Source organism: Plodia interpunctella, chromosome 26 (genome assembly GCF_027563975.2).
Source record: "Plodia interpunctella isolate USDA-ARS_2022_Savannah chromosome 26, ilPloInte3.2, whole genome shotgun sequence".
NCBI classification, from domain to species: Eukaryota; Metazoa; Arthropoda; class Insecta; order Lepidoptera; family Pyralidae; genus Plodia; species Plodia interpunctella.
In genome coordinates this window covers 425195-452442 of record NC_071319.1, presented here as the reverse complement: position 1 = coordinate 452442, position 27248 = coordinate 425195, and the positions used below count along the sequence as shown (strand labels likewise).

The 27248-nt window shown below is 35.6% G+C and overlaps 1 protein-coding gene across 8 annotated transcripts in view; it reads right to left on the bottom strand.

Moving 5' to 3' along the window:
• Positions 1 to 27248, bottom strand: part of nrm (neuromusculin) — a 399429-nt gene that overhangs the window by 132495 nt on the left and 239686 nt on the right. For all 8 annotated transcript variants that reach the window (XM_064436832.1, XM_064436828.1, XM_064436830.1 and 5 more), the window contains one exon: positions 2873 to 3027. In XM_064436832.1, coding sequence (XP_064292902.1) covers positions 2873 to 3027 — 155 coding nt within the window. The remainder of the gene's footprint in view (positions 1 to 2872; positions 3028 to 27248) is intronic.

The following is a 27248-nucleotide window of genomic DNA, read 5'->3' as shown; positions in this document are numbered from 1 at the left end:
TTAACACTGTGAAACTTAATTTTTGTATAAATTAAGAAAATTGTGTGATATAAAAATTTAAAATGAACATTTTAGCATGCAAATTATTTTGCTATTATACCCTTGATCAAATTTAGATTTTCTGTCACGACCTAACTACAATCTTCGCTAAAAGGACCGATTAATTAAAATATAAATTAAATAGAGCTATAACAATCTTGTCATGGAAACCATCTTCTCAATCAGCATACAAATATGAAATTAAGAAATCAAATTAGGGGGTTCAAAGGGGGGTTGAAATCTATAGTGAATATTGAATTAGTTGAAAATTGAATTATAGCTAAATGAATGCAAAAGATTGATTTTGAAAACACTTTTCATGAATACTTATTACAGAGTTATCTATTAAGGTCGCACACTAGCGCCACCATCTGATTTTTATCAACTTATTTTATTTCTTAGCCGAAACTAAAACTAAAAAGCAATATGTCTGTCCCCGTGGTAAATTCCGATATTTTTTAAAACCCAGCAGAAATAAAATCTCTGAAAACAAAAGCGTTTCTATATATTTTTCAGAAACAAAAGTTGTGTTTGTGTGAGCGAAACAGATGTATAGAGATATTGCGTGTATGAAAGGGACGGAATATGGCATCTCGAACGAAGCTTGTGCCCTAGGGCGGCACAAACGTAATATCCTAGTGAGAATGAAACGTTTGCAAAGAATAGTGTTGTAAATATCGTATCGATAGAATAAATATATCAGTTATTTTTTAAATCATTTAAAATTTGATTTCGGTCTTTAATTTGATTGGACCTTTAGATTTTTAAAATTTTAAAAATACATTATTTAATAATTGATTGACTTGTGGTACTAATTCGGACTTTTACGATTTAGTGTTAGTAATAAGATATTCTATAAGATAAATAGTGAACTTTATTTTGTTCTTGCGTATTCTAGGTTAAAAGGCCACTAACATTGAAGCACTGAAAATAAAATAATAAATCCACAAATAAAGATTTAAAAATATTAAGTATTTCTTTACAGAAATAATAAAAAAGGAAAGGAAGAATGCTTGCCCACTTGATACGACACGATGCCTTAAAACTGTACTTGAAGGAAAGGTGAAACGAACAAGAAACACAAAGAGACCGAGAAACAGTTAGGCGAGCCACTGAATGAGAAGGTAAGCGTCTTAAAACACAGACAGAGTTAAAAGTAAAGCCGATTAGACATGTGATGAGAATACTCCTTTTAACAGCACAACTTTTAAGTAACAATACAAATTAAAATTAATCTTTTTGATGCCATAGATGTCTAGGGCATCATAAAGATCTTACCTTGATTTATTTTAAAACTAGTCTGTTGTGTCCCACTGCTGGGCAAAGGTCTCTCCTTGTTCCTTCCGAAAATCACTATTGATTGCCGACCCCAAATTAAGCAATTCATCCCGCAATCACTTTCTCATCACCACGTGGCGTAATATTGTTTCAATTAATTCACGTTATTCCGTGATTCGATAAATGTGTCATCGATACTCGCCATCACTAGCGCGCTGTATCTTGTGATTGGTTGTTGACGCTGGCTATAAGAGGGTATGTTGCAACGTCACACGTGTAAATGCGCTTACTGTACAATGTTAACACTTTTTCCATATTTACTATTTCTATAAAGTATTTGAAAAGATGACAAACAGCGGGACAGTTTAACAAGCTATATATACCCTTCTTCTTCATAGTCGTATTCCTCATGGCTGAGGGTCGTGGTCATTACGATTACGTGGAACGAAACACACACAACAACTTTCTTGGCATTATTAATAGAGTGGTTTGCCATTGCCTTCTCCAAATCATACACAAGTTAATAATCAACCAGTGTGCAGGTTTCCTCGCGATGTTTGCCTTCACCGGAAGCAAGTGGTGGTCGATGAAAACTACTAGATATGAGTCAGATTGGTGTACAAACTCATGTGGCACGAGTAGTATTCGAACCTGGGACCTTTCGATCCACAGGCGGGCGTCTTAACCATTACACCACAACCGCTTCCATATGTACCTATATATACTTAATTCACTTTGAAACACAATTTCTATATATTATAAATACATTCCAACAAATAACCTGACGGATTTTTGTGCGGTTTTCACCAATAGATAATGTAATTCAAGAGAAAGATTTAGGCATATAAGTTATTATAGTTTTACTCGAGTGAAGCCGGGTCGGGATAGTTTTTCAAATTGGAAGAAAAAATGGATCATCTTAAAAATTTAAGGTTACTTTTTATCCCAGACTTGGTGACGTCACATCTCAGAGCGCATTCGGGAACATATACGAGAATGGGTTCGATCCCCGGTCGGGTCATGATGGAAAATGATCTTTTTCTGATTGGCCCGGGTCTTGGATGTTTATCTATATATGTATATGTTATAAAATATAGTATCGTTGAGTTAGTATCCCATAACACAAATCTCGAATTTACTTTGGGGCTAGCTCAATCTGTGTGATTTGTCCTTATATATTTATATTTATATATATTTTATTTATAATTTTGTACATATTAAAACTGTTTAATGGTTCTACAATTTCGCTACGACATATGCAATCTCGTAACATTTCGTAGCGTTATCTACGACTGTCTACGCACCGCGTACCGCATATTGAACATCTTTACAAACAAACGGACGCACGAACTAAACGCGGGCGAAGACGCGGGCAATAGCTAGTCATATATAAATATGCTCAACTGGAGCGTAACTCGGGTGAACTTTCAAAAATATGTTCTAATTTAATTTGTTTCGTAGTCAATATTTAGAAATTTTGAATGACGAATTTTTCAATTCTATTTTGTGAACATAAAATTATGGCAAAAATAAACATGATAAAACATGTACTTACTGTATGTGTGGAAGTCTGTGATCTGCACAGTATTGCAGTCGTCACCTACGTGCATATACGTGATCTCACAGCGGTAGACGCCCTCGTCTTCAGGGTGGACGTCTTCTATGATCAGTTCGGCGGCTGTCGCGTTCGGTGAGTGGGAGATTTTTATTCTGTAGACAAAAAATAAAAGAATCAGTATTAAACTTAGCTTTTTAAGAATAAAACACAGACAGGGACTAGAATATTTGAGTTGAATGAACTCCGACAGGTCACTCAGCTAAGCAAAATTTACACAAGTTTTTTACAAAATATAATTTTCGGCACAAAATTTTATTGTCGTCAGAGAGATATTAACGGTTGAGGAGTTCCCATGTTTGGAGCCGATCCGGGCTGCACCAACACATCATGATTATCATAATAATGCATTGTCATGGAAACTGAAGCGGCGTGGGAAATCTAAACTCTGTGGGTCAACTGGAAGTGGGAGAAATCTAACTTGCGAGATTTTATTACAGACAAACAGATGAAGCTAAATAAAAGTCTAAATATTCTCTTGTCTTTATAATATTAGTATGGATGAAAACAAAAGCGTACCGCCATCTAGTGGCAGGTAGTCGCATACACACTAGTGAACTAAACTGTCCACCAGTGTGCAGGTTTCCTCACGATGTTTTCCTTCACAGGAAGCAAGTGGCGGTCGATGAAAACTACTACATATGAGTCAGATTGGTATACAAACTCATATGGCACGAGTAGGATACGAACCTGAGACCTTTCGATCCACAGGCGGGCGTCTTAACCATTAAACAAAAGTCGCTTCATTTCCCCAATTCCCGTTGGGAACAAATTAAAGCAATCTCTAGAAAACTATCAATCTATTAGCTAATTACTATACTGCAAGTCACGGACAGCTTGTTAGATGAAATGAATTCGAAGTTTTGTTCTACAAGTTTACTTTTTGGATAAGGGTCGGACTCTACTGATGTGATTAGAATTAAAACCGGCCAAGCGCGAGTCGGACTAGCGAACTGTGGGTATTCCGTATGTATCTATGAAAATGGAAAAAAAAATATATTTTATGTTTGTTTTATTTCATTTTAATTATTATATTTTAAAGTGAATATACGTAATTAAATATTTTGTGAACATTTCAAGTGTCTACCTGTCCCAGTTATCGTCATCAAGGAAAATAAATTTTGTTGCAATGGAAGACCCCTCAAATATTTGCTTTATCCTGTTTTTTAGAATTTATTGTTATAGTGTGGCAACAAATATAAATCATCTGTGATAATTTCAACTTTCACGGTTCACGACAGACGGACAGATATACTTAAAGGTATTAAAAGTGTCAGGGAATAAACTGAACAATGTATATGTAACGGCTAAACCCCGAAAGTGCGGCTACACCTAGTTTTACCCGGCTAGACCTAGGTTAAACTGGTCTCATTTGGCTAATACTAGGTCCAGCCGCACTTCGATTTTTAGCCGTAAAATATATAAATATATTGTTATATCGAATGAAACTCATTTTCGAATATAACGACCTCAACGCAGCTTTACTACTGAGCGTATTTTTACAATCGCTTTGTTCAACTCTATACTAGTCTGGCACCATTTACACCGAAACGAATTCTATATTTTTTTGAATTATCAAGCTGGTAACAGGCTTTCTGCCCAAGAATGAAAGAAAACATTTATTTGCCAAAAACATGAGTACAAATATATAAATTGATGTCAAAATGAATTAAACCTACATGTTTTACCGAATATAGGTATGCAAATATAAATAAATATAGAAGAGCTTGCTATCCACTACAAATAAATAAAAAAATAATTATAATATACACTAGCACTAAATTATATCCGAGTCTATCATTAAAGAAAACATTTAAAGTATAATAACATTTATCAGTTAATAAAGACTTGAGGTGCTTTTTAAATAGATTTAAAACTTGATGGCCCACTTGATAGAAAGTGGAATAGACAAATAAAATTTGGCCCACACTGGGCACTAAGCTTGTATCGCGAATTCGATGTATTCAAATATAGAAACGGACCCATAACCGTAGAAAAATAATTGTGATCACAGGTACAAATTTTTTGCCTTCGCTGGGAATCGATCCCACGATCTCCAGATAGCGGACGGGCGTGGTGACGATACCTAGGGATGTTACATGCGCAACGCCGAATTTTGGCCTAGACACTTTTGCTAAAGTAACCTGTAATTACACTGCCGGAAGCAAGTGGTGGTCACTACAACTACTACACAAGAGTCATTTCAGTACACAAGCTCATGTGGCACGAGTAAAATTCGAACCAAGGCCCTTCGATCACAGGATTACGATTTTAACCACTAGGCCACCACCGCTTCACAAATAATTATAACATAAATTAAATATAAACAAATCACGCGGTGTAATACGCGGCCAAGTTTTTAATGTTCCCATTTTAAATGTCGTGCGTAAAGCGGCCATTAAAATTACGTAACTACCCTCAACTTTAGAATAACGCGTTTAACGGGCACGTTAAACTACCCGCGCTTAACAATAACAAGTTTCAACGTTGTATTATGAATTTTGAAGTTGTTGACGGTCGGTTGGACTAACTCTGTTTTGTGATGCGAAAAGCGTAAGTGGACGAGTTAGGTTTTTTTTAATTATGGTTTTATTTATCTGGTCATTAACGAAACACACACAACAACTTTCTTGGCATTATTAATGGAGTGGTTTGCCATTGCCTTCTGCATTTCACACACAAGTTAATAATAATTAACCAGTGTGCAGGTTTCCTCACGATGTTTTCCTTCACCAGAAGCAGGTGGTGGTCGATGAATACTACTATATTTAATTAGACCTTCACAGGCACTTTTTCACGTCAACTATTATATTAAGGCTCTTCTTCAGGTTTTCCAGATCTTCGATTTTTATACCTCAACACAGAATGCTCATGAGACTGAACAACTTTTGTTTAGGCGTCATTTCTATATTCCCTATAGTTTAGCTGTACCATCGTGGGTCTACATCAGGTGTTCCAGATCTTCGATTTTTATATCTCAACAGAAAATGCTCATCAGATTGAACAATTTGTGGAATGCATTGCCGGCTGGAATTCCCACCTTGTCATCTTTCAGGAGGCAAGTAAAGTCTCATTATATTAGTCTTCTTTAATCTATTATATATTTATACATTGTTCTATAACAACAACATTTACGCTTGTCTGTATGTTTATATATTTCTTCTATATATTTTTATTTTTTTATCTAATTATTTAATACTGTTAAGTTCACTGCACCCAAAGGTTGGCTGGAAGAAATTGCATTAGCGATAAGTCCGCCTTTGCACTCATTATGTTTGAATATCTTGTTGTAACTTATAACTCCTTTGTGAATGGTGCAATTAAGAGTTTATCTATCTATCTATCAATTTTTGTTAAGTCGTCATTTCTATATTCCCTATAGTTTAGCAGTACCATCAGTCTACATCAGGTGTTCCAGATCTTCGATTTTTATATCTCAACAGAAAATGCTCATCAGGCTGAATAACTTTTGTTCAGGTGTCACTTTAATATTTCCTATAGTTTAGCTGTGCCATCATTGTTCTCCATCAGGTGTTCCAGTTTTCAAAATAATAATCAATTATACCCTATATGTTTCATTCAAATTCGATTAGCGGTACAAACAAACAGACATAAAGACAAACAGACAGATCTTTTTTTTCGAATTCTTACTCTGTTGCTGTGACTCTATCGACTAATTTTATTTTTATGTAAATTTATTAAATGTACAGGTTTTTTTTTCTACTGTTCTATTATATGTATTGTTCTATTATAAATAAAAATATGAAGCCTTTGTTTTCATAATAAATAATATTAGTATGTTATTATATGTAAGTGTGGATTATTATATGTAAGTATGGATTATTATATGTAAGTATGGATTATTATATGTAAGTATGGATTAACCAACCAGGTATGAGGTATGAGAACAACACAAACAAGCCTCTGCAGATATATTTTTTGTATAAAACCTGTGTTTCTTCTTCTTCTGCTGTTTGCAAATTGGCTTTATTTAAAAAAAATTAAAGTGATTATAATTATTCTAAGTTAAATAAACATAAAGGTAATTTAATCACAAAACGGGATTAACAATAAAGACACAAAATTATAGTAATTTAAACTAAAAACTACATATCTGACTGAAATAATGATTTTGTTCTATTTTATTGCAATTTTTGTTAAAGCGGCAAAAAAGACAAACAGATAGTCATTCTCATCTTAGTGATTTTCCGGTTTCTTCCTAAGCCGTTGAGCGTTTATCCCATTGTCCACTTTCTTACTACTTCGTCTCAACTCCGCACGGTCGTCGGCACCTCTAGTTATCAGACCATTGGCACACATCAGACTTGAGCATAAGTATTTTTAGAAAATTTTCATTTTCGCCACATGTTTATGTTGTCATCAGTGAAATCTTTTAGCGTTTGAAGTTTAGTTTCGAAAAGTTGAGCAAGGAACCCTAAATCGAGCTCCTATCGGTATAACATTTGTAAAACTCAAATTCAAATTCAAATTCAAAATTCTTTATTCAATTTAGGATGATATATTTCATTTATTGACGTCAAAAATTACTTAAACTAAGTCTACTGCCGGCTTCCAAAGCGCAGGTGAAGAAGAAGCGGCGCAACAAACTTCACCGCAGCCTTTTCTCCAAGGACGTCAATTAACAAATATAGGTCTTATACATATATTAAAAACTATTTTCGTTGCCACTTTTTGAGGCCGATAACAAGACAATTGCACGAACTGGTATGGATTAATATAATTTGTTTGCTACTGCGAGTCAAAACGAGGAAGAAGAACTATTTTTTAACATTATTACTAAGCATTAACAAAAATACATGAGACTGCGTACGACCTTTCACCCGAAAAACTCGCGTTTCCTCTCCACTGACTCGTAAAATTCGACGGAGAACAATTGTTCTATATCATTCCCTAACTTAGATTATACGGGAAGTTTGACTTAATCTAAAGTAGGTAAAAACGGTCAAACTTTTAATTTTATTTCCGTCGTTTGATAGTTGAACGCATGGCCGTCCGAAACTTTGGGGGATAACTGACCAGTTTTATTATTAAAAACGTTTTTCTAACAGTAATTTTGCAAGGTTACTGACAAAAAAGGAGTGTACAATGTATTCTGGTTGATTTGTGTACAAATATGGTAGTAAAAGATATTTTTTTCTTTCACAAATTACATAGATATTATCGGTCAACCGTTAGGTGTTCCCTGGTCGCGATTCGATCCTAAGCACCATTAGTATATTATAATAATGCAAATTGTCATTGAAATGGTTTATTTAGACGTAAACACTAACTCAATGCAACCCAACCAACAAACCAACACCAAATGAAAATCAGCGCCTTGGCTCGATACCACGGCACCGTGCTGAGCTGGTCGCCATTTCGGCTTACATATTGTATTCGATCAATATTCGTTACTCTTTTGTACTTTACATTAAAGTGTTAATGTTTGGATTTGTATGTGTTTGCCGAATAAATGATTTCTTTCTTTCTTTCCTTTTCTTTCAATCACTTGAAAATGTACACAAAGATTTAAAAAATTCACACGAACGAATCATATAATAATTTTTATCTTTTTTAATCATATAATAATAATTTTTCACGATGAATCATATTATTACAACGTTACTTAGCTCGTTAAAAATATGAACAACGAGAAAAATGTGAACGGTATAAATTGAGAGTACAGTTAATATGATACACTGTTGATTTTAATAAAACAATCTAATTGTCAACAGACATGAACAGACATCCAACTTTCACAATTCTATAGGAATGTTCACTAAATACCAAGCATAATTTCATAGAATTTCAAGAAGTGGGCCCTCAGACCACACGCACAGTATTTTTCTGTGACTTAAAGTTACATAAATGTCATCTAGAACTGCATTTATGGTGTACGTATCATCAGAGTACACATTTTTAACCCCCGACGCAAAAAGAGGCGACGCAAAAAGTTTGACCGCTAAGTCTGTCGGTTTGTGTACGTAGCACCGTAGCTCATCAAAGGGTGAACCGATTTGGATGCTGTTTTTTTTTTGTTTGATAGCCAATTTTTTTGCGGTGGTTCTTAGATATATTTGATCAAAATCGGTTAAGCCGTTCAAAAGTTGTAGTAGCAAAATGAATGTTGAAAGTCGGCGGTTTAATTTGTCTAACAAATAAATTTGTAACTAATTTTAAGTACGCTTTTAACAATATAGCTACAATATATCAGCCATCCTCCAATCAGGAGCCGCCATTTTGTTTCAAGCTCTAATAGTACACTTTAGATAAATGGCCGCCATAACTTAACAAGACACCGATGTGGTTAGTGACAAACGTTCGTCTAGCAACGGATACAGTTGTGCTTGTACGTGCACGACAGTGTAAAATAGACTAAACATAATGTGGCTACGAGTATACTTCAAGGCGCTATTTATCGATGTTTAATTAGTGTTTTTTTTCGAGATCATGTAAAAAAAATACTTCATCCTTACATGTTATAAAACGAAGTCCTCTGTCCTGTCTGTCTCTCTGTTCGTGATAAACTCAAAATATCAATATATATATAAAGTGAAAACTTTGACATTGTGATTCCCATTCTGGTTCTATCGTTCAGTTCTATTAGTAGAACTAAACGGAGGAAAATATCCGTTGATTTCTATTAGTAGAACAGAACGTGTAAAATCAACCGTTTTGTCATACGTGTAGAAATAATCCAAAGGAAGATTTAGGTTTATCATGTTTTTACCCAAGAGAAGCCAGGACAGGCCGCTAGTTCTGAATAATTCAAACAGAAATAAACTAAGCGTTATATATAAAAAATAATTAATTACTAGAGGTAAATCGACGACCGTCCGGCTGATTTAGATATGTCAGCCGCCAAATAGCAGTGCTAGCGTTGTTGTGTCCCGGTTTGAAGGGCGAGAGAGGCGTGTGGCTACAGGGTGCTGCGGCACTAGATCCTAGGACACGAAGCTCAACGCGCGTGTGACACCGCTGGCGTTGCAGGCGTTGATAGGCTGCGGTGACCACTTACCATCAGGTGACCCGCGTGCCTGTTTACTTGCTTGGTATGAAATAAAAAGTGTCGACATAAAATTACTAGTTGTTCGCCGCGAACTTAGACAATCCGAACACAAAAACTTTTTACAAAATTGTGAATATTTCAAAAACGACTGAACCCGTTTCGATGCCTCACGAACTTAAAAATTCTATTGGCATATCCTACATACCTTTTAAATTTTAATCAAAATCGGACCAACGCAATGGTTCGAAAGTGTTACAAACATACATAATATATACATACATACGTAAATACATACATACACACACATACACACACACATACACACACACAAACACACACACACACTCACACACTCTCACACACACACACACTCACACACACACACACACACACACACACACACACACACACACACACACACACACACACACACACACACACACACACACACACACACACACACACACACACACACACACACACACACACACACACACACACACACACACACACACACACACACACACACACACACACACACACACACACACACACACACACACACACACTAGAATGTTAGACCTCGCTCCCTTCGCTCGCTCAATGAACGTACGCTCAGAAAGTAGTGTTAAGCACAGAAAGGAGTCCGATTGATATAACTTCAGTACAGAATCCTAAAAAACGAAAAAGCAAGGCGCAGCACACTGCGGTGCACTTAAAACTTGTTTTCCAATAATTAAAAAAGTAGTGCTCAAACTTTTAGCTCTGAAATAATAATAAACAGGGTTTTATGTTCTGGTTTATGGTACCTTTTAGTCGGTGTTGCCATAAACTATAGTTCAGGTGTTGGGAAATTAAGGCAGTTTTTATAATGGGCGTTATTTATGTATTAGTGAAGTTTTAGTTATTATATAGTTCCGCCCTAGAGGACCACTCGATATCCTCCCGTGGATGTCGTACGAGACGACTAAGGGGCACAAAGCCTTAACAGTTAATAGGTAACCATAGCATTGCCAATGAGGGTTGTCTTCAGGCGGGCGGCCGGTCTTAAAATCATAGCTCAATCTTCCAAATTTTAATGGCAATTTTTTTACGCCAACTCTGGGCTCTGGGGCGTCATCTGAGCTCCGAATGAAACCAGGAACGAGAGTGTGAAGTTTTAGTTGTTGTTTAATACATAATATTTTTTTTATGTGTGGCACTAGCGATGCGACCCGACTTCGCACGTGTGCATGCATGTTATATACCTATAAACTTTCCTTTTGAGCCTGTGTATTAAAAAACCTGTAACAAAATCTGTTGCATAGTTTTAAAGATCTAAGTATACATAAGGACAGACAGACAGGCGGAAACGACTTTGTTTTATACTATGTTGAAGGCATCCTAACTAATATAATTACAAATGCGAAGATATTTTTATTTGTATATAATGTAGTTTGAAGTATATGGAGAAGGACGTAGGAAAATTAACGCGGGTGAAGCCGCGGGAAAAAGCTAGTAGGTGATAAAAAAATCAATAAGATAAGGGATGACGAAGAAGAAGAAAAGTCTGAATTCAAATTACTTATTTTTGTTTTATAAATATTTTGTGTGAAATCTTACTTATTTTATAAATGCGAAAGTTTGTGAGAATGTATGTACGTTTATTACTATTTCACGCAAAATCTACTCGATCGATTGTTACGAGATTTGGTACACGGATAGAATATAACCTAGAATAACACATATGGTACTTTTTATCTCGAAATTCTCACAGGAGCAAAGCCCCAGGGCGCAGGTAGTAGGATATAATTCACATCATATGAACATTGCGTCAACTACCGCAGAACAGACGTCAAGAACATTTTCGTCAATAACCCCGCCAATTTTTTTACTAGTGGGGATACCCACTAGTAAAAATGTTTTATAGCCGTGGCCATAAAATATTTTAAGACATCAGTCCACTAAACTATGCTCTAAGGATAGAAAAATGCAAAAAAAAAAATATTTTTATTGTTATGTTATAACAATCTACAGAAAAGGGATACCTTTTGCCCTTGGGCCACCCAAAAGCCGCCAATATGCTTTAGAATATTATGCTTAAAAATTGTTATGTAAATTGGTAGGTATGTGTAAAAAAAAAATGGTTGCCTGTAAAGTCGGTTTTACGGGCGAAGATTTTACGTGACGACGTCTTTTTACGCGCGCGGCAGACCGATCATAGTTGAGTGGGAGAGAGACGCAAGGCATTCGGCGGGCCTCTCTCTCGTTCGGTGACTCATCGTAACGTTACCGGGCGTTACACTTTTTCATAAGTGACTCCCAGCCGCAACCTAATTTAAGACGTTGTCACGTCAAAAAGTTGTGCCTAAAACGTTATGCCAAATTAATATTGTGCGTAACTATTAATATGATAAGTAAAAGTATGCCATGTTAAATTATGACATTAAATTGTATGCATAAAAATAGGGAACCTACTGAAAATGGCAGGGTTATGATTGTGTGTCGTGTGTGGAGCCAGTTCTAAATGCTCCATTGCGCTCCGTCACGTTGACGTCCGTCGACGGATCAATGCAGAACAACGTAGAAATTGTAATAATTTTTGACGTATGTCAACGCACAAAATTGTCAAACCGATTGTGTGAAAATTGTCGAACGAAATAGATTGTACGCTACTTAATGCAAATAAATTATTTTTGATTTCGATTCGATAGCACAACTTAGTCATAAGGTGCTGTGTCGTGCATGGTTATCCATAGCTGTACTATGTTCAAATCGTACACAAGTGTCAAGCACATTCAGTGGACAGCAAGCTTTACGTCTCGTAAAAAATTTAATGATTAAATCCGTCACGTACTCCATAAAATAGTGTCCTCGTTCAATCGTTAACTGAAATGGAATTTTTTCGATAAAACATGGTTTTAATGTCCCCGGGTGCAGTAATGGCCGAAATTAAGGTGACCGTTTTAGCCCCACGCCCTGGCAGAAGGGGCAAACCCAAGAAGTGCCGGCTTGATGTCGTCAAGGATGATATGCGTGACAATGGTCTGACAACTAGGGATGCCGACGACCGCGCGAAGTGGAGACGAAAAATAGGAAAGCACCTGGACTCCGACGCTCAACGGCTAAGGAAACTACCGGTAAAACGCTCAGGTGATAGAAAAGCACCAAAGAAAGTCAACAATCGTAAGAAAGTGGAGCAGAAAATGTACAAAAGAAACTATAGGGTATACGAATTTAAACCCATAACGCTTTCAGATGGAGTAACTATTAGTTTAACTAAATATTGGCGTTCACATAAATTCTCTAATTTTACACTGCTATTGTCTGAAAGGCCTGTTTTTTTATTGTTCCAAATATATCTCTTGTTATAGAGGTATACTTATTAACTGAAATGAATTTGATTGCATTTGGAGCTGTGACGCCTAAAGCCTTTAACGCGGAAAAATTAAAAGTGAAATTTGGAAGATTTCTTCTGAAAAAGTTTATAAAATGTATCTCTATAAAAGTTGCTGCATTTTAATAGGCTGCACGAAAAAATTGAACATTTTGAAAATATTCTTCACTATATTTACAAAAGAGGCTAAGGGTGAGTCGGAATCGCCCAGAAGGGTTCCGCAGTCGCAGACAATATCTTTTTCTGATTGGCCCGGGTCTTGGATGTTTATCTATATATGTATTTGTTATAAAATATAGTATCGATGTTATAAAATATATTACTTTGGGGCTAGCTAAATCTGTGCGATTTGTCCTAATACATATCATCAATACATATAATAAAATTGAAGAAAGGCCAAATTTATACATTGGATATATTTTTTAAATTCTTCATGGAATATACTTAGTTACTGATATGGGTGACGAAAATATGGGTAACGCGCATCACTCGAAATCTATTGAACCGATTTGCTTGAAATTTGGTATGTAGGTACCTTATATACCGGGTTAACATCTTAAATATATTTCATCCCGGAAAATGAAGGAAAATTAAAATAACAATCCACGGAGCCGATTTACTTTAAAATTTTGTAGAAAGCTGTAAACAGAATATAAACAAATTGTTTTTATCGATTAAAGTCTGATATAGATATAATGGGCGCAGTATGTATCAATATATCAGTATAAAACTCTTCCGTTACTGAGTGACTGACTGACAGACAACATACACCCGAAACTGCTGGGCGGGAAGCTGAAATTTGGTATGTAGGTTAGTGTAGGTGAGCACTAAGAAAGGATTTTTGGAAATTCTACTCCGAAGGGGGTGAAAGGGGTGAAATCTGTAATTATGAAAGTTCTACACCGTTGAAGTTCAACAGATTTTTCTGAAAATTAACCCTCAACCCCTTCATAAAGAAGATGGAAGGTTATATGGGACTTTATACAATTTTCAAAATAAAAAGCTGAAAATTGGTACTGCACTTACTTTTTGTAGCAAATAACAGTAATAGATAATACAAAAAAAAATTAATTTACGTTTGTGGTTAATAAAAAACCGGGACGTAAAACGTCATGGAAAATGGAACGGCACGCGTTGCAGAAAGCGAGAGTGGGATTAGGAGCGGGAAATGGGAAGGAGACACGTAGTGGGAAACAGGACGGGACACATTGCAAAAAACATGATGGCACAATATGTAGGAAACGGTACGGGATATCTACTTTACATTACATAGCAGGAAGCGGGATTGGACAAGTTTGCGGGACGAGACACGCAGCGGGAAACAGAAAATTGAACTAAAGATGAGAAAAAATGCGAATTTGAATCATATATGTTTACCAGTCTTACAGAGTACGCGATAAAAAAATTACTGAGATTTTGCTATGAAATTCACGCCGGCGAAGCCGCGGGCAAAAGCTACTTTAATATATTTATTAAAATTATTGGCGAAAATCGTACACAAGTCCGTTCAGTAGTATAGTTGCGACAGGTATACTGCTACTATTTATAATAAACTAGTGTCCCGTCCCGGCTTCGCACGTGTTTAAACGTAACATACAACGAATACACCATTATACAACTAAACCTTCCGCTGAGATCAAACTATACTATAATAGACAGACAGACAAGGACAGACAAGAGAGTAAGGTTAAGAATTATCATAGTTTCAGTATAAAGTGGCTGTGATAACAAACGGACAGATAGACATGACGAATTTGAAAGGGTTTCATGTTTGCCATTCGTTTATGGAACCCGAAAAAGGCGTTCTTTGTTCGAAAATGTACAATAAAAATTAACGTAGAAAATATTTTGAAGCAAATTCCTGTAGAGCATCGCTTGTAATATTCAAAGGCATTAATTTTAATTGGGTATTCAGTTTTCATTCATCAAAATATATGTTGTAGATCTGAATCAATACTTCTGTTATAATATTATAAATGCGAAAGTCTTTCTGTCTGTCTGTGTGTTCTGCTTTCACGGCTAAACCGCTAGACTAGATTTTGATGAAATTTATATATAGTTAAAGAACCCCGTTCAAAGGCTACTTATATTTTAAAAAATTCAAAAATCAACCCCCGACTATAATAATCGGGGGTGAAAGTTTGTATGAAAATCGTGTCAGATCCGCTTTCGCAAAGAAATTCACACAGGCGAAGTCGCGGGCAAAAGCTAATCTATACTATTATTACAAAGAGGTAAACGTTTATGAGTTTGTATGTTTGAGGCGCGTAATCTCCGAAATTACCGAACCAATTTCAAAAATTCTTTCACCATTCGAAGGATCCATTATCCAAGATTGCAATAGGCTATATTTTATCGCAAAATTCCCACGGGAGCAAAGCCGTGGGCAGCGTCTAGTATTAAATAATTTAAAATATGACGCGAGAAAATGCCTTTGAAGATTTGTGAGTTATTGCGTTAAAATAAAATGACTGACGACCCAGAAGTAACATTATCTTTAAAGCCGGCCAATCACATATCGGGTCGAGTAGGTCGTTGCTTACCATGCGCGATATAGCCGTTATTAAGTCATAAACAATACGACTTTCTCATTCTAGCGATCCGTATTATCATAAGGGACGGGGTTTTTATAGCGCATGACGATATTACCCGTTAAGGGGAGAGCTATCTTCGATAATATGTTTATTGAAGTGAAAACTTCCATCCATACTTCCATACTAATGTTATTTAAAAAAATATTTTTATTTTTAAGTGAAAACTTCTTTAGTGGCGTTGTGCGTTTTTTGTGATGAGTGAAAAATGTTGAACTCGCGTCAGGAGACGCGTCACCCTGATCGAAAATTCGTAAGACGTCAAAAATGCACAACGTTAACATTCAAGTTTTCACTTCTGCCGGCGCTCCAGGAGTACAAACAGGTTTTTTTTTGTTTGTATTGAGTAAACTAAAAAACTACTGGTTCGTTTTTGATGAAACTTGGCACAGAGATGAACAAATTTTTCAACAGTGATATAGGCTATTTTTTTTTTGCAGTTTCACCCGAGCGAGTGATCAACATTTTAAGATTTTTTTGTTACGATGACCCCGGGTTTCGCGGCTCCACAACCCCGAATACAACCGATAACGTGCAGACATGAGTTGCCTTGTGTTGTTAAGTTGTAAAAAAATACATAATTTAAATAAAATGTTGTAAAAAAAACCCCGATATACTTGAATAGACCTTATTGATATTGTGGAATACACAATTATAGATAAATATTTCACGTAGCCACATGAGATATACCTATTCAATGAAGTAGTGTAGTGTAAAAGCCGGCACACGAGAAACAAAAACATATTTGCGATCTGTCTCATTTTTTTTAACTAGCGCCCCATCTCGGCTTCGCTTGAGTAATAAGAGTGAGAGAGTAAGAGTCCTTACATATTGTGAAACAAAGTCCACTGCCGCGTTTGTCTGTCTTTTCGCGATAAACTCAAAAACTGATGCATGCATTTTTTCATGCGGTTTCATCACCAAAACCTTCACCTGAAACCTGTCTATTGGTAAAAACCTCTTGAAAATCTGTGCAATATTTTTTTACAGACAGTCAGACGCGGCGGATGAATTTGTTTCATAATATGCAAAGGTTATGACTTCTTTATTTATTTTTCTGTAGGAGCGAAATGTATTTAAATATTATTTAAAAAATAAAATCTGACTTCTCCTTAACTGTAGGTCCATGTTAACCGTTTACGATGTGCCAGCTACCCGCTTTATTTTAGGGGGCTTCACTGATCCAAGCTCTGTGCTATGTGATTTAGATATATTTGAAAAGGTCTAGTTAACTTCCCGATTGACCTACTGACACTTCGCTTATAAAGTGTCGGGTTATTTTCATGCAATATTCAGTTTTATACATTAATTTTAAATTGTGTACTTTTTAATGTTGTTTATTTAAAAATCTCACGTTGAATTTATCGTTGATATTGACCGTCGCGCCGCTTACGTTTCGACAAAATGGCGGGCTTTGCGTTTCAAGTTTTTTGTTAACGTCAAAGTTGACGGAGCAAGCCACCATTAATAAAATATTCCATCTTGCTAAAAGATCTTCGAATTTTGCGATATTCGGTTCTGTCCGCACCGTAAGAGATTAAAACGTGACCTGGTATGGTGGATTAATGAGGCTTCTTAACACTTTAAATCCTATCCGACTATTGTATAAATGCAAAAGTTTGAACGTATGTGTGTATGTTTGTTACTCTTTCACGAGAAATCTACTATACGGATTGTTATGAAATATGGTACACGGGTAGAATATAATCTGGAATATCACATAGGGTACTTTTTATCCCAAAGTTCTCACGAGAGCGAAGATCCGGGGCGCAGCTAGTGACTTATAAAATAGTCCCTTTAACACGATTCTGATCTTTATAGGCCCTTAACAAAGTGAAGTTTATATGTCTGCAATAAAATAAAATAGATATATATATATATTGTATTGTAGGGATTCTTTGGTAGTGTAAAAAGAAATAAAAACGGTCAAGCACGAGTTGGTCTTGGGCACATTAAATAATTAAGCTTTTCAGATATATTCCTTAACATTTCCTGAAACACAATCCAAAATGCATAAATTACGTACTGGTATTAAACGCGCAGGTAACTTACGACAACCTCGGTGGCACAGTGGTAAAGTGCCTTTGAACCGAGAGGTCCCGGGTGCGAACCCCGGTCGGGTCATGATGGGAAATGATATTTTTCTGATTGATCTCAGAAATCAATCAGAAAAATTGGTGCAGCTAGTTAGAAACAAATAGTAGATATAAAAAAATATTAGGACAAATTACACAGATTGAGCTGGCCCCAAAGTAAGTTTGAGACTTGTGTTATGGGATACTAACTCAACGATACTATATTTTATAACAAATACATATATAGATAAACATCCAAGACCCGGGCCAATCCAAAAAAGATCATTTTATATCATGACCCGACCGGGGATCGAACCGGGACCACTCGGTCCAGAGACAAATACTTTATTAAAATTTCGGTTCAGAAGCGAGCACTTACAACTGTAAGTTATTAATCTATATATTTATGCATATAATAAAACTTTATCATATGCATAAATATATAGATTAATAATAATATTTACCAAAGCCACAAACGACTGCTCTCCTGAGAAGAAATGCCGAAAGAAACTCATTTAAACAATAATTCTAATTATATATCCTTACATATTATAAAACAATATCTTCTGCCTACTGTTTCTGTCTGCCTGTTCGCGATAAACTCAAAAACTACTGCGCGGATTTTCATTCGGTTTTCACCAATGATTCCTAAGGAAGGTTCAGGTGAATAATTTATTATGTTTTTACACGAGCAAAGTCGGGACGGGCCGCTTGTTTAAAAAAAAATGGTAAGCCCTTTTGCCGAAACAGAAAACCATAAAAGTGACAAAATGAAACGTTGACACAAATAGATAAATGATTTCAGCTCGATTAAACTTGTAAACTTCAAAAATAACATTTATAACTTCCGTCACTTCATATCATACTTTTTTTGCGATTTTGTCTACTTTAAACTTCAATCAATGCGACTTTGACATTAGCGTAATGGCGGCGCCCCACTTCCGGTTACGGAAGATTGATGGCGTCGTCGCACTTCCGGTCCGGGGAATTTGTCTTTTATTATGACTGTCATAAGGGTTTTAATTGCATACTGTTATTAATGGTTCGTCGAAATTTGGCATTCCTGAGAAAAAGGACCTTGACAGACGGACAACAAAGTAATCGCTACGGAACCCTAAAAACGTATTGGCCAGTATCTACGGCTTAAGTTGATGTCGGTGCCAAGTTTGGAATAAAATAAGTTAGTTTTAATTAGTGTTTATTAAGTACAAATAAACACTTATTAAGCATACAGAATGATTTTTTTATATATTGGCAATATTTTGTCTACATGCTCAGTCCATGATTCTGATCTGCAGATTTTTTTTTAGTCTTTTAGGTTTTCGCGATTTCACGGTTGCTTCCATACGAAACGTTGTTCAGTACCATCGACTGTGCATGTAGATAAGATAATGACCATCTTTAAGAAATCACCCTGTATGGTCTAAAATTTAAGCTTGAAACATTTTGTATATAATGTTGCAAGTTTCAATTAGAACGGTCGACGAAGAAGAAGAACACTAATTAAAAGAAAATATTCTTCATAGTCGTACTCCTCATGGCTCATGGTCGTGGTCATTACGTGGAATTAAACACACACAACAACTTTCTTGGCATTAGTAATGGAGTGGTTTGCCATTGCCTTCTCCATTTCACACACAAGTTAATAAGAATCAACCAGTGTGCAGGTTTCCTCACGATGTCTTCCTTATCACCTATCTCCTCCGTTACCTAATTACCAACTAACTGATCTGACCGTCATTGGCAATCTTGATAAACAAATCATTGACCAAGTAAATAGTAAAGAAAGAAATTATATGTATATATAATGTTTTATAAAAATAAAATATGACACACGATTAATTTTAGTCAAATATTTACTTATGTAAAAATATATTTCCCTCTATGAAAGTAAATAGTATACAATATTATTATATTCAACGAAAAACGGTATGGAAAAATTAGCGCACACTTCGGGACAGAAAAACTGCATGTCACATTGTATCCTTCTTTGGGTAATTTTTTACGTTCGCACGAGAATCACCTTCACGTCGCTATTGCAATGTAAACACGGCCGTAATCCAGGATTATCATTTTAAGAACACGCCCAATGTTTGAACAAGTGTAATCCTTTGGCTTAAAAACATCAAAACTTTTTCATCGCAACGTAAGCCAGTTTTTAAGTATACTTTGTTATTTCATATTATGGAATATTGAGTGTTATCATTTTGTTATGTTTGAAACAAGTATTAAGATAAAAATTTTCGTTTTTGTAACATCTAAAGGTGATAATGATTTTCTGGGCCTTTTTTTTTATCTCCTAAAGTCTCCGTAAATATTTCGTGTAGTTTAGCTGAACTATTAGGATTCTTCTTCAGGTGTTCCAGATCTTCCATTTTTATACCACAACAGAAAATGCTCATCAGACTGAACAACTTTTATTAGAGCGTCTTTTCTTTATTTCTTACAGTAAATACTTTAGCTGTATCATCATTGTTCTCCAGCAGGTGTTCCAGTTTTCAAAATCATTTATATATTGCCCAGGCTTAATAGCTATATAACAAAAAAGTTTCATTCAAATCCGTCCAGTAGTTCCGAACATGAGCGTGTATAAACAGACTGACATACAAAAACAGATAGATTTTTTTTTCAAATTTTCTGTTTCTGTGTGTTGCTGTTGTCTCTGTTGCTGTGTGTCTATCGCCTTATTTTAATTTAATGTAAATTTATTCAATGTGCAGAGTTTTTTTTCTACTGTTTTATTATATGTATTGATATTACCCTAATAGGTATTACTATCTCAATTGCTTTTCCACAAAATTTTCACTATTTCTTTTGTAATTTCGCTCCTATATTTATAATCCATTCCTTTCTCACAGATCATCTTCATAATTCCTACATATTATTAAAAACTCGGTGAAGCGGTGGTGGTGTAATGGTTAGGACGCCCGCCTGTGAATTGAAAGGTCTCAGGTTCGAATACCATCGTGCCACATGAGTTTGTATACCAATCTGACTCATGTATAGTAGTATTCGTCGGCCACCACTTGCTTCCGGTGAAGGAAAAGATCCTGAGGAAACCTGCACACTGGTTGATTATTAACTTGTGTGTGAAATGGAGAAGTCAATGGCAAACCACTCCATTAATAATGCCAAAAAAGTTGTTGTGTGTGTTTAATTCCACGTAATTACCACGGCCCTCAGCCATGAGGAATACGACTATGAAGAAGAATTTAAAACCCTTCGGCCGCGTCTGTCTGTTCGCGATAAACTCCAAAACTGCACGGATAAGTTGTCATCTCACATTAATGTTAGTATTAAAAATAGATTTCTCGAATTTTCCACAAATGAGAAGTCACCAAAGGTTAAATTGTTCCAAGTCAAGTTTTATTTTATTTATATATTTTTGATCTTATCCCGTTACAATCCAACATTACTGAAGCAATTTAGAATGTTTCAACGTAACAAAGGTCATTTAGATATTCCATAGAGTTAGTGTACAAAATTATTCTCTAATAGAGCCCGTATTTATGATTATGAGATTAAAAGTATGTTTGTTTTTACAAAAATATATTTTTAACACGCTTTTATTAGGTCGACATGTATGTGTGTAAGAAACTATGTAATAGAATCTAAAGTAACTAATTTAACCATCTTCCAAGGATAGTAGCGTCTTGAAAATCTGCAGCATTCTGATGACAATACAATAATATGGTGAGGTGTATGCTGAGGCGATATAGAAAATTCTGTAGAACTTGTAAAATTTGACTACAGAAACAGTCGGAATTGAAATAAATTGTTTAGTCTATACTAATATTACAGCGTTTGTGAGTTTGTAAGTTTGAGGCGGGTAATCTCCGAAACTACTGAACCGATTTCAAAAATTCTTTCACCATTAGAAAGGTACATTATCCAAGATTGCTATAGGCTATATTTTATCTCAAAATTCCCACGGGAGCGAAGCCCATATATTGCTGAATAAATGATTGATTTATATTGATACAGTCTTATTGGAACAAATCAAATCATTCATTTAGAAATTAGACCTTCCCATGCACATTTTCACGTCAAATTTTATATTATATAGTCATTTCTGACAAGCTACAAACTACTGGCTTTTCAAAACGACCCCTGCTGAGAAGAAATGCAGAAAGAAACTCATTTGAACAAATTGCGGGTAGCCGCTAATGTGTATATATTATAACTAGCGGCCCGTCCCGACTTCGCTCGAGTAAACACAACAAATTATACACCTAAACCTTCCTCAGGAACCACACTATCTATTGGTGAAAGCCGTATGAAAATCCGTGAAATCGTTTTTCAATTAATCTCAGACGCGGCAAAGGACTTTGTCTTATAACAGTAAGGACACACACTTGAAGCATTTGTAAGCTTTATGTTTAATAGTTGCTCTAAGCAACATTCACATACAACATCAACCTTTGTAAATAACGCACGTGATTCTAAGATAATCCGTGGATAGAGGATCTTATTCATTATGTGGAGCCGTGAAATATGCGGGATTACCTATATAGCGATTTTATTAACACTTCGCCCCGCTCTTAGACCTCGCGAACACAATGAATTTTTGATGAGTTTTTACACAATTGGGAATATTTCAAAAACAACTTAACCGATTTTAATGCGCCACGAATTCAAAAATTCTATTGACAGATTCTACATACCTTTTAAATTTCATTAAAATCAGACCAACGGTTCGAAAGTTATCGCGTTACAAACAGGTTTTTGTATGTACAAAAAATGTATTTTTGCCCCAAGTTAACTTGTATCCCTCGCTCGCTTCGCTCACTTGGTCAATGATGTGTGATGGAAGCGGTGTTGGCCCATCCCAAGAGTTTATGTCAATCTGAATCCTGTATTTGTAAGGTTGTAATACATATCACATATGTATGATTGATCACGCAAAAACTAATGAATGGAATTTTATGCAGTTTTCACAGTTCATCATCATCATATCGAGTGTGTTATTGCCAACACTGGTGTCAGATTTTATTCAAGTTACCTAAAGGCATCTGACATGACTTTTACGACTACTTACCGCTATCTAGTTTGACGACCTCGGTGGCGCAGTAGTAAAGTCCTTGCCTCTGAACCGAGAGGTCCCGGGTTCGATCCCCGGTCGGGTCATGATGGAAAATGATCTTTTTCTGATTGGCCCGGGTCTTGGATGTTTATCTATATATGTATATGTTATAAAATATAGTATCGTTGAGTTAGTATCCCATAATACAAGTCTCGAACTTACTTTGGGGCTAGCTCAATCTGTGTGATTCGTCTCAATATATTTATTTATTTATCAAATAACTCTGAGATACTATAATAACATTTTGTCTAAAAGGAAAGATTTCAAAAGATTATGAAATAAATTCGATTTTTAAATGTTTTTTATATTATTTGGTATGTGATTATATATTTTCATAGCCATATGGTGAGGACTAGACGCGATTAATACCATATTGATTAGTGGGATTTTTAATATATTTAAATAGCGGTAGTTTCTTCTATTGCAATTATTCCTGAAAGAATATAATTCATCGAACTTAAACCTGAAATATTGACAGTAATAAGTTGCGAGCCTTCTATTAGTCCCATAAAGACACTTATCCTACGTACAGACATAACGCACGGTTTTATCATGTGTGTTTTCCTGGCCACACACTCTTCAGTAATCTCCCATCCTGTGTTAAGTGCTGAAATCCTTAAAAATGTCCCGCGTCGAGCAAAAACTGGATGTTTTGTGTGCTTTGGTAGCTCGTGGCTAATCTGAGATGGTCTTTAGGGTTCCATACCTCTAAAATGAAACGAATAAATAAATGGACACAAAATTTTACACGCAAAATTTCGATCTTTTTTTTTCACAAACATTTCATTTATCACGAACATAGACCGCGCGAATGCAATGATTTTGTTGAAATATAGAACGCACCCTATTCTGACAATAGATAAACGTCAAGTCGTGTATTTTTTTCCCGCCTTCTGCGTCTCCCTCCCCGCGCTGCTCTGTCTGTAATGTGCTGGTTCTATTATCACTAATAAACTAAACTTAATTAATTATCAGTTTTTCTTTAGGTTATGGGCCATAATCCCATATTTTAGGGATTTAGGTAATTTTTTCCGTAAAAGTTTAGTTCCGCGAAGTGATTTTCTTGATTTTTAGGTGGACATAGAATATTGCATATCATTGCACCGAAATGGCTATGTCCAACATCCAAATTGATAAATTGATGGGACGTGATAACTATAGCACATGGAAATTCGCAGTTCAGACATATTTAGAGCATGAAGACTTGTGGGAGTGCATAGAACCCACCGAAGAAAAACCTGTAGATCTGAAGCGCGACCGGAAAGCGAAGTCGAAAATAATATTGCTCGTGGACCCGATAAACTATATACATGTCCAAGACGCAAAAACTTCCAGAGAGGTGTGGCTTAATCTACAAAAAGCGTTTGATGACTCGGGTTTGACAAGAAGAGTTGGTTTACTCCGTGACTTAGTGAACACAACCTTGGAAAGTTGCGCCAATGTCGAAGAATACGTTAATAAAATTGTGACCACCGCCCACAAATTGAGGAATATTGGTTTTAACGTAGACGACGAGTGGTTGGGCACTTTAATGTTAGCTGGTCTGCCGGAACAATACAGACCAATGATCATGGGACTAGAAAGCTCTGGTGTAAAGATAAGCACAGATTCTATCAAAACAAAATTATTACAAGAAGTGAAAGATAAAAATAGTGATGTCTCAGTTCTTTACACAAAGCATAACAAAAATACAACAGAAAACAGTTATAAAAATAATAAGTCCCGTGGTACAGCTGTAATAAGTATGGCCATTTAAGTAAATTCTGTAAAACAAAGAAGAATAATAGTGATAAAGGTTTTACTGCAGTTTTTTCAGCCTCTGAAGGTAAAATAAACAATGTGGAATGGTATGTGGACTCAGGAGCATCTCTACATATGACCAACAGTTCTGAAGGCTTGTATGATGTCAGGGCACCTCCGATAGATCAAATAATGGTAGCTAACAATACACATGTCTCTGTGCAGAAAATTGGTAATGTAAATTTGGATTTTTTGGCTAAAGATGGTAAAGTGAACCATATACAGGTGAGAGATATTTTATATGTTCCACATTTAAGTGCTAACTTGTTATCAGTTAGTCAGTTGTCAAAAAATGGCTGTCAAGTTACATTTAATAAAACTGGCTGTGAAATATTTAATGATAAAAAGCAATTAGTAGCAACGGCGAGACTGACTAATAACATGTACAAATTGAACACATTTAAGGCCAATGCATTTATTTCAACTTCAGATAGTTATAGCATGAGCACATGGCATAGGAGAATGGCCCATCTTAATTATAATGATGTAAAGAAGTTACCACTATGCACTGAAGGTGTAAAATTAATTAATAAATCTGAAGATGTAGGAAACAATTGTGTTACATGTTTGAAAGGGAAACAAACAAGATTTCCATTTAATAATACTGGTATGAGGGCTTGTGCTCCATTAGAATTGATTCATTCAGATCTCTGTGGCCCCATGGAGACTATATCTATGGGTGGAGCCAGGTATTTCATCACTTTTGTGGATGATTATTCAAGAAAAGTTAATGTATATTTTTTGAAAAATAAAACAAATATTAAACAAGTGTTTGAAATATATAAAAAGGAGATGGAAAACCAATTTGATAAAAAAATAAAAATTTTAAGGACTGATAATGGGTTAGAATATATAAATAAGCAATTGTATGATTTTTTGACAGGTCATGGTATCAGGCATCAAACAACAGCTCCATACACTCCGGAGCAGAATGGGTTAGCGGAGCGAATGAACCGCACCCTTGTAGAAAAAGCCAGGTGTATGCTGTTGGACGCTGGATTATCAAAGAGGTATTGGGCAGAAGCAGTAGAGTCAGCTGCTCACATTATTAACCGATCTCCAACTAGAGCTCTTAACTACATGACACCACTGGAGAAATTGACAGGTAACAAACCAAACATTTCTCATGTAAGAATTTTTGGCTGTAAAGCCATGGTACATGTGCCGAAAGAGAAGAGATTGAAGTGGGATCCTAAATCAACTGAAATGATTTTTCTTGGATATTGTGAAAACACCAAAGGGTATAGATTATTGGACCCACATACAAAGAAGGTTACTAAGAGCAGAAATGTGATATTTTTAGAAGATTGCCCTGATAATGAAAATGTTTTATTACCCAATATCAAAATGCCTCCTATCACTTTACAGATACCATTAGACCTACCTAGCAGTAATAATCAAGATGTTTCCAGTCCTGCTGTTACAGAGCAACAAGAGACTTCAGATGAGAGCTTCAACTCCACAAGGGATACAACTGAGGATCTGGATGATACCTATGTACCTAGTTCTGACTATACACTCACCGATTCGCCCGATTGTTATATAAATCTTAGACCTCGAGGACAAAAGTCAGGTCAAGTTAAGGAAGATACAGAAGGGATGGAATATGCGTGTATGGCGATGGTTCAGAACCCATTGACGCTTGAAGAGGCTTTGTCTGGACTGGAATCTCAGCAATGGCAGAAAGCTATGGATTTAGAATTTATGTCACTTAAGAAAAATAATACTTGGGTTTTATGTGATTTGCCACCTCAAAAAAAAACCTATATCTTGTAAGTGGGTTTTTAAAAGGAAAAGGAATGAAAAAGGTGAAATAGTAAATTATAAGGCAAGGCTTGTTATCAAAGGATGTGCACAAAGGAAAGGTTTTGATTATAATGAGGTATATTCGCCAGTTATCAGATATTCATCTTTGAGATACTTACTTTCACTTGGAGTTAAGTATAATCTGGATATAGACCAGATGGATGCTGTGTCAGCGTTCCTGCAGGAAGAAATTTATATGTTACAACCTCCAGGTTTTGAAGAAAATAAATCCCAAGTATGTTTATTAAAGAAATCACTTTACGGTTTAAAACAAGCGAGTAGGCAGTGGAATAAGAAGTTGGACACTGCACTCAAAGAGATTGGTCTATCACAGTCACTTGTTGATCCATGTATTTACTTTAGAATAAAGAGTGAAGCTGATATAACATTTTTAGCCGTTTATGTAGACGATTTGATATTATTAACAAGTTCAAAAGATACTAAGAAATTTATAAAAGATAATTTGAAGTCAAAATTTGAAATGAAGGACTTAGGTGAATTGAAATATTGTTTGGGTTGGCATGTATCAAGAGATAGACAAAATGGAATTTTAAATATCAACCAGAAGAAATATAT